The following is a 17,439-nucleotide window of genomic DNA, read 5'->3' as shown; positions in this document are numbered from 1 at the left end:
TATATGCAAGATCACTGCCAGTTTATAGTGTATTACTTCAGGCAAATCGCAAAGGCTGTGCATAAAAGGCATTCATTACGCAAAACATATGCTTAGGAGCAATGGTGGAGGTCTACCGGAGCTATGAATACATTCTTTATACATTCTTTAGCTAAAATCAAATTAAAATGCATTCAGAAATTAAATAAAATACTACAGTTACTAATTATTAAATGCTACACCCAAGTGCTGTTTCCCAGTCAACTGTGATTGGTGTAGTTGTAAAGTGGAATGTTTTAAGAGCAACAACAGCTCAGCAAAGCATAAGTAGGCCATGCAAGATCACAAGACATGACTATTGAGTGCTTACACATACTGTATAATGGGTGAAAACTGTCTGGTTGCAAATTGGTTGCAAAACTCACAGCACAAGAACTGTTCATTACTATTTTTCTGGACTGGGTTTCCATGGTGGAGCAGGTGGAAAACGTCCTAAGATTTACAGGTGTATGGCCAGGCATCAGCTGTAATAGTTTAAGGACACCACCGTTTAAGTGTCTGCTGTAACGTTTGCTGGAGGAAGGCCCTATTGCCTAGTTTTGGTGAAAGAAAAACATAAATGCTGGAGAAGTGTGTGCTTCTTGTGTGTCCCTTCTTGTTTCAGGACTTTTCCTTCTCTAGAATTTCTAAAGAACTTCAAAAAAAGTGGGATTACAGTTTGACTAGGTAGATATAATTTAAGAGCACGGACATCAAACCCACCCAACACTTTTTCGGATGGATTGAAATCAGCAACACCCAGAGGCTTTGTTACCCAACATTAGTACCCAACCTCACTCCAGTGCAGCCCCGGTTCTGGACTGCGTTGCTTGGGGGGGCAGTGGGAAAAGCAGCGCCCCCCATAGCGCGCGCCCTAAGCCAGATTCGAACCTAGGGCGGAAAAATATGCGTGCTGCGCTCTGCCCACTGCGCTACTCAAACGAAGGTGTATTAAACAGGTTGTTATGCTGATATAACCTGTGCACACACTGTGTTACTAAGACTAAAAGTGAACACTACTTCAAATAATAACCAAACGGTTTCGAATTCCCACGGTAGAGGCAAAAGCCGCTCGTCCTGTTACAGGTTCAGAGATAATAAAAAAAAAAAATAGCCTTTGTTTGCTAGTGCCAGCCCTGCTTTGGTGGCTTTTGTGCTTTTATGACCAAGCGCTACTGAAATCCTAGTTTGTTTCAATCCATGTTAATACTCATGGTTTAGGATGTTATATTCAGGGGTCAGGGTCCACAAGCTCCTGGCCACATATTGCATATACATTCTAAGACAAATTTTAAAAAGCATTGCTTGCAATTCACATCACTGAGAACAAAACAGTACCTTAGGCTGGAGGTTTGGGTGGAGTAGAACATAGCCATTCGGGTCAATCGCAAAATAATATCCATTCGGTCCAATCTGAGAAAGACAGAAGAAGACAAAAGAATAAACAGTGAAAAGCACGTCCACTCAGCAGACACCTGTCATAACCGAAATTCCCATTAAGACATAATTGGCCTGGCTGACAGTCCACTGAAGAAGACAGATTGTTTAATCCACAAAGCTGGGGTATTGTCCAATTCATCACCGGTCTGATCTGTCAATCATCTGCCAGTTATGTGTGCTAACCATCAGTGTCAGCTCATCTGGAAACACTCCTTAGAGCTTAATGGAAACTCACAGCCATTTACAAATCAAATCGTAAGTACAAGCAGATGCTTATGTAATGTACGAGCCATGCATAAAAAGCTTATATCCTCTTCAGGGTGTGACTGCTAAGAAAAGCCAGAGAAAAGGGTCAAATAGGAGCAAAGCTGGACTCTCTCTCTCCCCCCTACCAGACTATTCTTCTGTAGTTTTATAAACAATAAAAATGTATATTTGTTCACATTAACAAAGTGAGTAAAGGGAAATTGAGGTTAAGGCCTCAAAGGGATTGAGGGCAAGGCTCTAAACTTTGCCCACACTAAACTGGTAAAACAATGTCTTCATGGACCTTGTGCACATGAGCCTGGTAATGCTGAAACATGAAAAGGGCCTTCCCCAAACCTTTAAGAAAAAGTTGAAAGCATATGATTTATTTTATTTCAAACACCTGTTGGCTATGTGTGATTGAAACACCTAAACTCTGGGTAGTGTCAACATACTTTTGGCCTTATATTGTGTCAAAATTGAGGAGCCTCTTTAGCAGCACGAGTCGTCTTGGAAATGATTCTAAATGCTCTGTAAGTTTCCCTGTACGAATGGTATCAGCCAGGTGATCTACAGTGGCTGATTTTCCAGACATATGTGTTGAACTTTGTCCAAAGAATACTTGTCCCATCAGACAGGAGAATCATTTTCCTCGAGTCTGCTTCTACATGACGTTTTGTGAACTCCAAGTGGGCTGTTATAGGGCTTTATGGTAGACTGGCAAGACGGAACCTACCTGTGAGTAAAACGCATCATTTGTGGAGCGCTGCAGAGATGCTTATCCATCCAACTGGTTCTCTAATCTCCGTGCAGGACTTTTCAAACTCTTGAGTAACCAAGAGATGCACAATTTGGTCTAAAGCTGAACTCTAGGAAGATGAGAGATTTAGGATGCCAAGCTTCTTCCATTTCAAGATTATTGAGGCCACCGTGGATGTAGGGACACTCTAAGCTTTAGATATTGTTTTATATACTAAACCTGGTTAATACCTTGTCTTAATTTGATTTTAGAGATCCACAGACAGTTCACTGGACCTCATGGCCTACTTTTTGTCCTGACAGTACATTGGTGTGTGACCTTTTCAAGCTATGTCCAGTCAATTTAAACTGCAACAGGTAGACTCCACAAAAAGTCCCATAGCAAAGGGTCTAAATACTTTTCTGAATAAGATTTATTTTACAAATAAGTTTTTGTTTATTACAAAAATACATATATAAATAAAAACTAAACAAAACCCATTAATTTAAAGACTGACTGTCAATAAATACATTTTCATGTATCTTACAAGTGCATTTAAACTTTTGAAGTTTGTTGTAAACTATAAATATGGTGGTCTGGGTCCTTTCTGTTTGGAGTTTGCATGTTCTCCCGGTGCCTGCGTGGGTTTCCTCCGGGAGCTCCGGTTTCCTCCCACAGTCTAAAAACATGCAGTCAGGTTAATTGGAGACACTGAATTGCTCTGTAGGTGAATGGGTGTGTCTATGTGTGTGTATGTGTTGCTGCTCTGAGATGGACTGGTGCCCCGTCCAGGGTGTTACTGTGTGCCTTGCACCCATTGAAAAGCTGGGATAGGCTCCAGCACCCCCCCCCCCCCCGGACCCTAATTGGATAAGCGGTTAAGAAAGTGTGGAAAGAGTGTTTGAATGATATATACTTACTGCAAAGCGTGGTGTCAGTCTCTTAATGTCGTCCAAAGACACGTCTACGCCCATCACCCCTAAAATGAGCTGGTTCTGGGACTAAATGGCAGAGAAAGATAATTTAGATATAATAGAAGCTTAAATCTTAAATATGGAACACAAATTAGTAATTCAACTAAGGATAAAAGCTTGTGAAAACATTTCTGGTATATTAGCAAATTATCAGTGTTTGCAATTTTCTCCCCTAATCTAGTCGTGTCCAATTACCCTGATTGCATCCTCCACTGATTCAACCCTCCACCGCTGACTGAGGACGCTTCTCAAGTGACACACGCCCCCTCCGACACGTGCTCAGTACAGACTGCATTTTTCACCTGCACGAGTCGAGTTCATATATACCGATCAGCACTGTGCATGGAGAGCCACACCCTGATCAGCATAATTCCTCAGCCCTGTGCAGGCGCAATCAATCAGCCAGCAGTTATGAGGACCCATGATCCGGCTTGCCCCAACCCTATGAACAACAGCCAATCGTTGTTCATGCAGCCCATCATGTGCAGTGTTGTGAAAAGGGATTTAGTCCCAGTTTAATCTTTTTGTTTTTGCATTTAATACGAGAAATACGGCAAGGCCTTGAGTGAACATAAAGTACAGTTTTTATTACAATATGATCATTTTAATAAAGCAATTCAAGTGTCCCTGTGTAACAAAGTAATAGCCACATTAGATACACATTAGGGTTTAATCAGGCTACACACATACCCTTAAAGCACTTTCCAGCAACCTACAAAAGGCTAAAAGGTATCAACAAACAGTACACTGCCATATTTCAAGAAATTTGAGAAAAAAACAAGCTATTGTAGTATATCAGCATGTGAATAGTTACAAAACCATTTATAGGGCTCTGCAAACGGAAGTAAGAGCCATTATCTCCATAAGAGAAAATTTGGAAGAAGTGTAAATCTTCCCAGATGTGGCAGCCCTATCAAAAAAAAAAAATCTCATCAAAGACTTACACAGGAAATCACAAACCAACCAAAACAACATCTGAGAAACTGCAGACAGTAATCTGCTCAGATAGAGTCTGTATTTATAATTCTACTATTACAAAAGTCGAGGCAAAACAGCACCTACGCAAGAGAAATACTGAAAAAAAAACAACAATCAGCAAAGGTAACAATGGGGCTCACCTTTCATTTGCCAAAAAAAAATAAAAACCTGCTGAGCCTCAAAAAAGAGGATTTGTTCTCTGGAGTGATGATTTGGTTCCAGTTAAATCTACAGTTGTAAAGCAAATGCAGCGTTGCACAATGAGAACATCATACATAATAAAGGTGTAGGTTTAATAGTGTGGGGATGCTTTGCTGCTTCAGAACCTGGAATCTTGGCATCATTGACTAAACCATTATTTCTACTCTCTATCAGGACAATCTGAAGGAGAATGACGGTCATCGTCTGTGACCTTAAGTTCAAACAAAATTGTATTATGCAACAAGGCAATTTAAGTTCACCTTTTACTGACTCAAAAGAAGGTTTTGGAGCAGTCTGGTCAAAGCTATGACTTCATAACAATATTCTGGTAGGACCTTAACTGTTAAATAAGAAGGACACCAATCAGCCATAACATTAAAACCACCTCCTGGTTTCTACACTCACTGTCCATTTTATCAGCTCCACTTACCATATAGAAACACTTTGTAGTTCTACAATTACTGACTGTAGTCCATCATCTGTAGTTTCTCTGCATATTTTTTTAGCCTGCTTTCACCCTATTCTTCAATGGTCAGGACCCCAATAGGACCACCACAGAGCAGATATTATTTGGGTGGTGGATCACTCTAAGCACTGCAGTGACACTGACATGGTGGTGGTGTGTTAGTGTGTGTTGTGCTGGTATGAGTGGTATGAGGCCAGTGATAGCTTGGTGGTTAAGGTACTGGACTAGTAAGCAGAAGGTTGCCGGTTCAAGCCCCGCCACCACCAAGTTGCCACTGTTGGGTCCCTGAGCAAGGCCCTTAACCCTCAATTGCTCATCGTGTTCCGCTCATTGTGTAAGTCGCTTTGGATAAAAGCGTCTGCTAAATGCTGAAAATGTAAATGTAAATGAGTGGATCAGACACTCACTGTCCACTCTATTAGACACTCCTACCTAGTTGGTCCACCTTGTAGATGTAAAATCAGAGCCGATCGCTCATCTATTGCTGCTGTTTGAGTTGGTCATCTTCTAGACCTTCATCAGTGGTCACAGGACGCTGCCTATGGGGCGCTGTTGGCTGGATGTTTTTGGTTGGTGGACTATTCTCAGTCCAGCAGTGACAGTGAGGTGTTTAAAAACTCCATCAGCGCTGCTGTGTCTGATCCACTCATACCAGCACAACACACACTAACACACCACCACCATGTCAGTGTCACTGCAGTGCTGAGAATGATCCACCACCTACATAATACCTGCTCTGTGGTGGTCCTGTGGGGGTCCTGACCATTGAAGAACAGCATGAAAGGGGCTAACAAAGCATGCAGAGAACTACAGTCAGTAATTGTAGAACTACAAAGTGCTTCTATATGGTAAGTGGAGCTAATAAAATGGACAATGAGTTTAGAACCAAGGAGGTGGTTTTAATGTTATGGCTGATCAGTGTAAGTTCTTAATTGCCCACTAATGTGGCTAATTTTATGCAATTCTGCAAAGAAGACTAGGCCAAAGGTTTTCTACAGTGATGTAAGACTAATCTCCACTTTTAACAATCAGTTAGTTGCAGTAGTTGCTCCTGAAGTTTGCACAACCAGCTAATAAAGTGTGTTAAAGTTTCACCTACAATAATATTCTGAATGTATAACAGATCATTATTTTACAAACATCTCATCAACTATTAAAAAAAAACAAAGCCACTTGTATGCACTATAAAACTAGAAACATATTTCTTAACCAGCGTGTTTACTATGACACAAACAACCCCTTTATAATACTGAGAAAGAGAAAGAACAGTGTGCGGTGTCTCTCTGCCTGAGCAGTTTACTCAAACAGAACACCCTGCTTTGACCTGTAACTGTTCATTAAGACAGAACATCCCATAATATTTACTTCCCACATCCAGGAATACCTCCCTGCTCCTCGGCTCAAGTTCCCGAAAGGCTACTGTTCGCAGGGTTACAACGACTGGGAGATAACAGCTTTTGCATCACTATTTTACAATTTAACAACTTAAAGTACCAAAACATCCCACATTTCCAGTGAAGAGGCTGTTGGATCAAATGTTTTGGCATCAGGACATTTAAAGTTTAGTATATTTAGTTCATTGAAACCTGGGGCAGCACGGTAGCGCTGTTGCCTCACAGCAAGAAGGTCCTGGGTTCGATCCCCAGGCGGGGCGGTCCGGGTCCTTTCTGTGCGGAGTTTGCATGTTCTCCCCGTGTCCGCGTGGGTTTCCTCCAGGTGCTCCGGTTTCCTCCCACAGTTCAAAAACATGCAGTCAGGTTAATTGGAAACACTGAATTGCCCTATAGGTGAATGGGTGTGTACGTGTGTGTGTATGTATGTGTGTCTGCCCTGCGATGGACTGGTGCCCCGTCCAGGGTGTTACTGTGTGCCTTGCGCCCAGCGATGGCATAGTTACCTTTAAAAAGTAACTTAGTTACTTTATTGATTACTTGATTTTAAAAGTAACTTAGTTAGATTACAAGTTACTTTATTAGTTACATTCAGCAGCTGCCGTAATGCAACTGGAGCTGCGTAGGCGATTGAAGCGGAATAAGATAAGCGGAAAACGGAGTCCTCTGTTCACAAGTGTAAGTAAGATAAATAAAATAAAATATTTAAAGACAAATAAATAACAAAAAGACGATAAATATCCAAAATTTTGGCGAGTGGGGTTTGTAATGAGTCTGTAACTATGGTGATATTACGTCATCACGTCCCCACGTGTAGTACGTAGCGGTGTTGTTTGCATACTGCACACTTCTGTACTGAAAGTATGTACTTTTTTACCGGCCGAGTAGTGCATACTTCCTCCAATCTAGTGCATACTCTAAGTATGCGATTTCGGACGCAGCTCGTGACTTAATTGTCGCATAGGCCAGACGTCACTCCCCGAGTTGCAAAAATAGTAACGCACAGTAACTTGGACAAGTAACTTTAATCTGATTACTGGATTGGAAATAGTAACGCGTTAGATTACTTGTTACTGAAAAATGTGGTCAGATTAGAGTAACATCAGTGCTTGCGCCCATTGAAAAGCTGGAATAGGCTCCAGCACCCCCTGCGACCCTAATTGGATAAGCGGTTAAGAAAGTGAGAGAGTTCATTGAGACCTGGTTGCGAGAGCCATCCTCTTTTGATTTAGTCTTGTTGAAGACCGGCAAGGTACCCGTGATGACCAGGCCCAGCTCCTGAAAAAGGACAGAAAACAGGTGCTGCCAAATTGTGCTATAATTTTAACATAAAATCTACATAAAGAACTAACAAAAACTGGAAAGATGTTGTATATAAAGGAGTAACAATGAATCATGTAATACCAGAGCGTCCAGGTAGACGTTGGTCCACTGGACTTGTTTAGCATCAGCCAGGACCATGGGTCTGCCCAGAACGTCCAGATACTCCTACATGTGTAAATAAGAAACATCACACACCGACAGCTCAGTCCAATGCATAAAGATGATTTCTTATTTGAATATGTCAACAGATACATCAAATACGGTATCAAGAGCTCTGAGACTTGTTCAAGACCTGTGTGTTTATACGGATGGCTCCAATAGAGGGGATTTCATAGAAGTAACCTGCAAAACATCAGACAGTGTGAAATCAGACATAAATACAGACCAAAGTGTTTAAAAACAAGTATTGTGGGAAATATACAAGCAGTAGTAAAAAACAGATGACATGTTTCATGTGCTCTGCCAGTACGGGAACAGTAGAGCAGTCAGCGATAAACTAAATGTGAATCTTTGTATTCCATTTTACTTCCACCTACTAACAGTTTATATATTTACCAAATACCTTACATGGCAGAAAGTATGCGGACGCCTGACTGTAAGCTTGTTGGGCATTAATATCAATAGGCTGCTATCTTTGAAGGAATCCAAGCATTCACTCTTCTGGCTTTTCCATTAGATCAAAAGAGCTTTTGTGAGACCAGGTACTGATTCTGCATGAGAAGGGTTGGCCTGCAATCAACACTTCAGGTCATTCCAAAAGTGTTCTATAAGGTTATGGTCAGGGTGTTGTGCATGCCACTGGAGTGGGGTTCTTCTTCAGCAAACTCTGAATACCTTTACATACATTTATGTATGGAATTTAGCAGATGTTTTTAACCAAAGCAACTTACAGTTGTGACTGAATTTGATTTGAGCCATTGAGGGTTATGGGCCTTGCTCAAAGGCCCAACAGTGGCAACTTGGCAGTTAACTGGCAACGTTCTGATTACTAGTCCAGTACCTTAACCACTGAGCTACAACTGCTACCACTTTAAAATAGTATTCATGTACACATATAACCCCCATTTAGCTGATGTTAAACTTGATGATAGTGTCTGTAGGGCAGTTGTAGCCTAGCAAGGTACTGGACTAGTAACCAGAAGATTGCTGGTTCAAGCCTCACCAATGCCAGGTTGCTGCTGTTGGGCCCTCGAGCAAGGCCCTTAACCCTCAATTGCGCAGACTGTATCTTGTCATACTATCATAAGACGCTTTGGATAAAAGCGTTTGCTAAATGCTAAAAAAGGAAAATGTGTCTACAACTATGATTTATGCTTTATTACCGGTGTATTACCACTAGAGATTTTGAATTGCTCATCTTTATCATATCTCATTTTACTGCGGCAAAATCAATGTAATAAAATACCCAGCTCATCCCAGCACATTTCAGAAAGAGCTCAGTACAAAAAGATTGGGCATTTTGTAAAATGTAAAAAAAAAAAAAAGAACATGTGATTTGTTAATTCTCTTAACCTTTATTAACTTGATTCTATTTATTATTTATTTATTTGGGGTTTATTGTATTTAATGTTTTACACACTTTGGTTACATTCATGACTGGATAGGTAGATACTCAATACACAAGATTCATCAGTTCAAGTTTTAATGTCAAACCTGACTTTAAGTCTTTGGACTATGGGAGGAAACCGGAGCTCCCGGAGGAAACCCACATCGACACGGGGAGAACATGCAAACTCAAAACAAATAAGACCCAGACTGCTTTATCTGGAAATCAAACCCAGGATCGAACCTTCTTGCTGTGAGGTGACAGTGCTACCCACCGAGCCACTGTGACACCCAGGGATGCCCAATAAGGCATGTTTTGGTGTCAACATACTTTTGGCCATATAGTGTACTTTCTTGTGTACAGTCACCAGCTACAGTCAATCATAATCACAAAATAGAACAACAATGTAGTGAAGTTGCCCATGACTGTGTTTGATATTAAACTTGAACTAATTGAACTAATGACTCTTGTGTAATGAGTTAAAATCCTAATGATAGATAGATAGATAGATAGATAGATAGATAGATAGATAGATAGATAGATAGATAAATATTGGACATCCCGGCTCCAGGGACAAGAATGATATCACTCATTATAATAAGTAATTATTTGATCATTTTTGAGTGACTGTTTTGACAAAACCCACATAAATACATTTTAAAATATAATCTAAATTTCACCTTTATTAGCACAGGCCATCCACTGTATAGGTCCAGTATCATAGTTGTGTTGACCCACAGAGAAGGTGAACACGCGGACCTAAGATGAAAGATCTGATTACTGCTTACAAAGCTTTAATATAAACAAGAAAAGAACACATTACACATTTATAGGTTACTACCATAAAAACGACAATGCTTAAGAATTAAGCAACATTATTTGTATGACGTGCAATTTCAGTAATACTTTACTGATCTGCTGACATCTGCCAGTAAAGCAGAGGAACTGCATGTTCATTTTTATTTATTTTTTTATTTTATGAATTGTTCCCTATTGTTCTCCCAATCTAGTCATACTTAATTACCCAATCACATCTAATGCACTGCTGCTGACCTTCAGTTCTGACCAATGAGAGTCGTAACTAAAACCCCCCCCAACACGTGTGCAATAGCCAATCGCTTCTTTTCACACTAGTTGGGTTCATATGGAGATCTGTATGGCGCATAGAGAGTCACGCATGATCGATCAGCCAGCAGACATGAGAAATCCCCTCTGCCACTCCCATCCTTAGACAAGACAACCATTGTCCATTTAGGTGTCTGGCCTGCTGGTAGCAGCATTGTGATACAAATGTAAAAGTTTAAGATGTCAGCTCTGGTGTTTTAACCACCGCATCCAATAAAACTGTATGAACTATTTTAACATGTCCTGTCTTAGATCCAAATTTATAATTTTATTCGAACTCATGGAACTACTGTTGGCTGTTAAATGTAGTCATATACATTTCTAAATACAGTTGTAGACATTTGATTTTAAACATTAATTGAATATAATTAAAACCTGGGTTTAAGCTGACACTAAATGCTAAACAGCCACTTCCATCCAATTTGCTTTTGAATCTGCCCTATTTAAAAATGCCCACATTGCTGCAGCAATAAAACACGCTAGCACACCAGAGCTGAACTACGATTGGCTTGTTGTTCATTGGGTAGGATACACCAAATAGGCACTTCTCATAACTGAGCGAATTACGACCTCTGCTGGCTGATTGATGCCATCTGCACAGAGACGAGGGATAATGCGTTGATCAGGGTGTGGCTCTCCGTGCACAAAGCTGATCCACATATGAACTCGCCTCGTGCAGGTGAAAAGATACAGTCGGGTACTGCACACATGTCGGAGGGGGCGTGTGTCAGTCTCGCTCTACTCAATTGGGGCGGGGGTCAGCTTCAATGGAGACGAAGCATAACGCAATTGGGTAAGAAATTTGGACACACTAAAAATCGGGATAAAAAGGGATAAAATGCATTAAAAAAAAAAAATGCCCACATGTTGTTTGTAATGGTTGCCAGGCTCTGATTGCACCAACACACCACTACAGACTAGTGTTATTAGAATAAAGCTATGTACCTATATCAGACAGCTTATCATCCCTAAATGTGCTCTTCATTTTTTTTTCCTACAAGTGTCTTGATTAAAATGACAGAAGCATTTGTACATCAAGCCCTAAGTGTGTATTCAGTGCATCGCTAGTGAATTCAAAAGTGTTTGTTTAAACACCTTCTTGTCAGGGTTGAATCTGGCAAAGATCTCCTGTGCTCGTTCCTCTCCTCCATCAGTGAACAGCATGATTATTTTGTTGCAGTTTGCTCTGGTCACGTAATGCTGAAACACATTGGAATAGATTGCAGTTACCAGGCATGACCAGCAGAGGGCGGTACATGATAACCCGCCAATATCATCTTCCAGTGGTTTATCAGAGTATTCATGGTAGACAAATGTGAATGGATGATATACAGTAATGCATTGAATACATCAAGTCTATGCTTATCATAAACGTGTTTCTGAATTTATATGGGGTATTAAAATGGAAAGTAGATAAAGGCCTGTAGAATAACAAGTAAAAATACAAAGATCAAATACACACTCACATCTGAGAGCTGTTTGAAGGCAAATTCAAAGCCCTTTGTGTAGTTTGTAATGCCCTTGGCTGTGATGTTCTGCACGGCATCTTTCAGGATTTTTTTATTGCGGACGTTGGCCTGGACAAGATGGTCGAAACACGCTGTGTTGTTCACTCTGGTGTTAAACTGTGGAAACAATCACACGCATTACATCTAACATTACATATGTCCAAAATACTTCATCAAAATCCACGCTACCAATAAAAAACTGCTAAAACAGCCAACAGAATACTACTAATACTACTACTAAGTTTATTTAGAGAGTTACTACTAGTATTATTGTTTTTTCTTAATTATAAGGTGCATTGGTGGCTTAGTGGGTAGCACTGTCGGCTCACAGCAAGAAAGTCCTGGGTTCCATCCCCAGACGGGGCGGTCCGGGTCCTTTCTGTGCGGAGTTTGCATGTTCTCCCCGTGTCTGCGTGGGTTTCCTCCGGGAGCTCCGGTTTCCTCCCACAGTCCAAAAACATGCAGTCAGGTTAATTGAAGACACTGAATTGCCCTATAGGTGAATGGGTGTGTGTATGTGTGTGTGTGTGTCTGCCCTGTGATGGACTGGCACCCCATCCAGGGTGTTACTGTGTGCCTTGCGCCCATTAAAAAGCTGGGATAGGCTCCAGCAACCCCCCCCCACACACACACACACACACTCACACACGACCCTGATTGGAAAAGCAGTTAAGATAGTGAGTGAGTGAGTATAAGGTGCATGAATACACACCCAACCACACATGACTTTAGCTGCCAGTGTCAGTCTATGACAAATGTCACCTCCTCAAAAGGTCATCAAATAAAATTTCTGCTCCACTTAAGCTTCGTAGATCACTGGTATTGTGAAGTGGAAACATCTAAAAGCAACAACTGCTCAGCTACAAAGCACTGTGCAACACAAGCTCATTAAATAGAACTGCAAAGCTTAGGTACAGTTCAATCAGCATGGTTAAAGATACTACAGCCAAACAGCCACGGTAAGATTTAGCTAATTTGGTGTACACCGAAAAAAAGATGCTGCCAATAAAATCTGGAGCAAAAAAAGCACTTTACCATCTGGCTGTTTGATGGATGATTCTACGTTTGGTAAATGCCAGGAAAATGCTACAAGCCTCAATACCCAAAGCAAATAAAGCTTGGAGGAACACGATGAATATTCCAGAGAGGAGGTCTGTCCACCCAATCCCACAAGATTTCAACCAATGTCTGTCAGCTTCTGTACTATAACGTGTGTGCACTCATATATAATATATACACAAATGATATGTATGTATATACCAATATCAGCTATGCTTGTGGTTAGATCTATATTTAGACCTATAGTTAGACCTATGCTAATTGAACAGTACCTAAGCTTTGCAGCTCTGTTTAATGAGCTTGTGTTGCACAGTGCTTTGTAGCTGAGCAGTTGTTGCTCTTAAATGTTTCCACTTCACAATACCAGTGTAACAGCTGATCTACAAAGCTTAAGCAGAGCAGAAATTCGATTCAATGACTTAATTTATTGATGTATTCTTGCAAACCTCAAATGTATTTAAAAAAAACAAATAAATAAATACATTAATTAATAATAAAAATGAAATATTTATTTGTTTATTAGGATTGGACAACTCCACATCCCCAATTCACCTCACTTGCACGTCTGTGGACTGTGGGAGGAAACCGGAGCTCCTGGAGGAAACACACGCAGACACGGGGAGAACATGCAAACTCCACACAGAAAAGGGACCAAGACCGCTCCACCTGGGAATCAAACCCATGTCCTTCTTGCTGTAAGGCGACAGTGCTCCAAAAATGAAATAAAAAAGCGCCTAACTAATGTTGGTTTTTGCTGAATGAGACCCTGTTTTAAAATCTAGAAGAATGAGGGCAATTATAGTAACACTGTACTTTCTGTACCTGGGTTGCAAAGCATACTTTTGGCCATGTACTAAAAAATCTTATTTAGCAATTTAACATTTTTAAAGGGTCAGAGTCTGGATATATTTTTATTTATGTATTTTAATAAAATTTTAGTAAAAGTTTGGTGATTTACATTAGATGGATTTAGATTAAAGCTTATCTTCCCTGTTCTGATACCTTTCTGTGATTATGTGGTTGATCACTAAGATCCTATTACTGAGAGATAAAGAGAGGGAGGGGGGGGGGGGGGGGGGGGGTGCGAGACAAAGAATATGAGTTAATAAAAACTCGAGGACATCAAATGACGGAGCATCAATTTCTAGAAGGCCGACTGGGATTGTGATTAAGCTCTCTGAGCGAACTCTCATGGACAAACAGCAGCAAACGCTCTCACGTTAATGTTTAATGATGTGCAGTAACTTTGTACTCTCATTACTTTTCCATTACCAGTACACTAAAAAAGCTTCTCTGGGCTTGATTTTAGCCTGTAATTAATGCTTCAAGTCTTGGTTTGGACACGTGATGAGTCACAGGAAATGAAGCATCCCAGCACTGACAGAATATTTAAATAACATCGGGTTTCACTCCCAGACAAGTCCCTAAATGACTCATTACCCTCAGCTGGGGGTGGTAACCATTCTATCAGGCTGGAAGAACATGGCACTGTGCTTTTTTAGTTTGGAATTATACGTGTTCATGTGCTACAAACAGCCATACGTTTTCTAAAGTCGGCTGGTTAATGAGGCCACATACTGACATAAACATTGGCTGAAATGGGACAGTTATGTACTTACTTATGTTACTTACTTAATGTGTTAACTGAACAGCTTGATTGTTTTTGTACACCGACCAGGCATAACATTATGACCACTGACAGGTGGAGTGAATAACACTGATTATTGCACCTGTTAGTGGGTGGGATATATCAGGCAGCAAGTGGACAATTTATCCTCAAAGTTGATGTTAGAAGCAGGAAAAATGGGCGAGCATGAGGATTTGAATGAGTTTGACAAGGGCCAAACTGTGATGGCTAGATGACTGGGTCAGAGCATCTCCAAAACTGCAGCTCTTGTGGGGTGTTCCCAGTCTGCAGTGGTCAGTATCTATCAAAAGTGGTCCAAGGAAGGAACAGTGGTAAACCGGCGACAGGGTCATGGGCGGCCAAGGCTCATTGATGCACGTGTGGTCTGATCCAACAGACGAGCTACTGTAGCTCAAATTGCTGAAGAAGTTAATACTGGTTCTGATAGAAAGGTGTCAGAATACACAGGGCAATCACAGTTGCAGGGCTGTTTTGGCAGCAAAAAGGGGGACCAACACAATATTAGGAAGGTGGTCATAATGTTATGCCTGAACGGTGCAAATGTAAACAATTTAAGAACTTGATGCCAGTCACAAACTCAAAAAAGTTAAGATAGGCAAAATATGAATTAAAAGTTTGCAAAATATTCAAGTTTTACCATTTTGAATCATTAGTGGAGTTACATAGTTGTGGCGCTGCTACCTGCCTAGCTAGGCGCTTAACAAACACAATTGGCTATATCAGAGGGGGCGCTGGATGAGGTTCCTCCTTTTTTGCCACTGGTACAGTAACTCCTGTTGACTGGTTATAACACCCCAGCATGAGTAAAAGAGGTACACAGGGAGTAAAGTGACTTTACATATGCAATATGGAATATCTGATGGTTGGTGTGAAGAAGCAGCCGGCGACTGCACTTGTCGGAGGAGGCGAGTGCTAGACTGTAGCCCTTGTTGACCAGTCTTGGCCAGGAATTTTATCAGTAAATGGAAAATGACTCAATGGTGATGAAAAAAAGCAAAGTGGGTCTAATAATTAAGTAAGTAATTTATTACTAAGCATTAATCACATATGTGTTAAAATCCTGAACTAAAAATACTACAGATGGGACGTATAACTAAATAAAAAATCAGAAGACAAGATCTTGCTTAGTGCAGGGTATCCTCAGACAGATAAAGTGAGAGCTTGTTCTAAAGAAAAACAATGACTTCTCATTAAAAACAAAGAAAATCAAACATTAAGTCTGAAAACACAATAATAATCTATTGTTTATTTTAGCTCTGTGATTTTCGACTGAATTTTAAAATGTCATGGTTTCTCTATTGTTTCCGGGGGACCTGGCTCATAAAACTCAAACAGCTCAATTATAATTGATCCTCACCAGCAGGTAATGTGAAAGAGGTTCAATAAAGCTGATTAAATATTTGCCTTGATGTGTGACAATTACTGAAATGAAGAAGACTTAATGAACAGAGAAATATGAGGCTCTTTTCTAATTGATATTAAATCACACAACTTATTTCTCTAGTAAATGTCACACATAAACATGCACCAGTTCTAAACTTCTGACAAATTTACCTCACCAGGCAGGATGCAGTAGTATAAAAAAAATCTGTAATAGTACAAAACTATTTTATGAAATCCAGACATTCAGCACCGGTACAATCATGAAAGGATCAGAGTGGAATCAGACATTCAGTCTGATATTAAGATCCTAATCACAACACAGGCACATCAGACTTATAATAGTGTTTAAACAAGTATTCGTATGATCCCAATAATCAATAAATAATAATATAATTAATGAAGATATGATTATGATGATATGAAGTCTTTGTATTGGGCAACAGTTAAGTTCCCATTAATCCTGATCAGCAGTCCCTTCTGACAATTAAAAAAAAATTATCATTATTATTTTATTTATTATTTTATTAACCTTTATTTAACCAGGAAGATCTCATTGAGATTTAGAATCTCTTTTTTAAGAGAGACCTGGTCAAGAATGGAACAAGACTTGGTCAAGAATTACTACTACTATTATTATTATTATTATTATTATTATTATTATTATTGTTATTATTATTATTATTATTATTATTATTATTATTGTTATTATTATTATTATTATTACCATTATTATTATTATTATTATTATTATTATTATTATTACTATTATTATTATTATTATTATTATTATTATCATTATTATTACTATTATCATTATTATTACTATTATCATTATCATTATCATTATTATCAATCATCATTATTACTATTATTACTATTATTATTATTATTATTATTATCATTATTGTTATTATTAATATTATTATTATTATCAATCATTATTATTATTATTATTATTATTATTATTATTATTATTATGTGTATAACTATACATAGCATAGCTAGCAAGAACAACAAAAATTTTAGTTTTATTTGTGAAATGATTTTTTTTTTATAGTAAATGCAGTCCTTAATTTGTGACATACTAGATTATAAATCCAGAAAGAAAACCCCCTCATTGAACATCTTGCTACCTCTCAATTTCCTCCTGCTCCTTCTGTCCTCTCTCTATTGATCATGAGTGGTTCTGATCAATTTCATGCTTGCTGTGATGGATGGGTAATAGATAACGGCATTAAAGCCACTGGGGTTTGCAGACTGACAGGTTTCTCCTGCGCCTGAGCACTGATCCTCTTGAGTGATGAAACCTCCTGCAATCTAATGTCCTGCACCTTATTTCACAGCTTGAGTCCTGCATATTACATCAGATGCTCCTGGCCTTCCCTAGAGTTCTA

General features: G+C 39.5%; 1 protein-coding gene across 2 annotated transcripts in view; it reads right to left on the bottom strand.

Annotated features, from left to right (window-relative positions):
* The window catches only part of LOC134323335 (voltage-dependent calcium channel subunit alpha-2/delta-1), a 123,844-nt gene that overhangs the window by 33,532 nt on the left and 72,873 nt on the right, over positions 1–17,439 (bottom strand). For both annotated transcript variants that reach the window (XM_063004832.1, XM_063004833.1), the window contains exons 11-18: positions 11,914–12,072; positions 11,543–11,647; positions 10,003–10,081; positions 8,069–8,118; positions 7,858–7,941; positions 7,654–7,731; positions 3,364–3,444; positions 1,357–1,431 (exon numbers count right to left, since the gene is read on the bottom strand). In XM_063004832.1, coding sequence (XP_062860902.1) covers positions 1,357–1,431; positions 3,364–3,444; positions 7,654–7,731; positions 7,858–7,941; positions 8,069–8,118; positions 10,003–10,081; positions 11,543–11,647; positions 11,914–12,072 — 711 coding nt within the window. The remainder of the gene's footprint in view (positions 1–1,356; positions 1,432–3,363; positions 3,445–7,653; positions 7,732–7,857; positions 7,942–8,068; positions 8,119–10,002; positions 10,082–11,542; positions 11,648–11,913; positions 12,073–17,439) is intronic.

Source organism: Trichomycterus rosablanca, chromosome 11 (assembly GCF_030014385.1).
Source record: "Trichomycterus rosablanca isolate fTriRos1 chromosome 11, fTriRos1.hap1, whole genome shotgun sequence".
Taxonomy (NCBI): Eukaryota; Metazoa; Chordata; class Actinopteri; order Siluriformes; family Trichomycteridae; genus Trichomycterus; species Trichomycterus rosablanca.
Note: the sequence above shows the minus strand (reverse complement) of the source record. Positions and strands in the feature narration are given on the sequence as shown.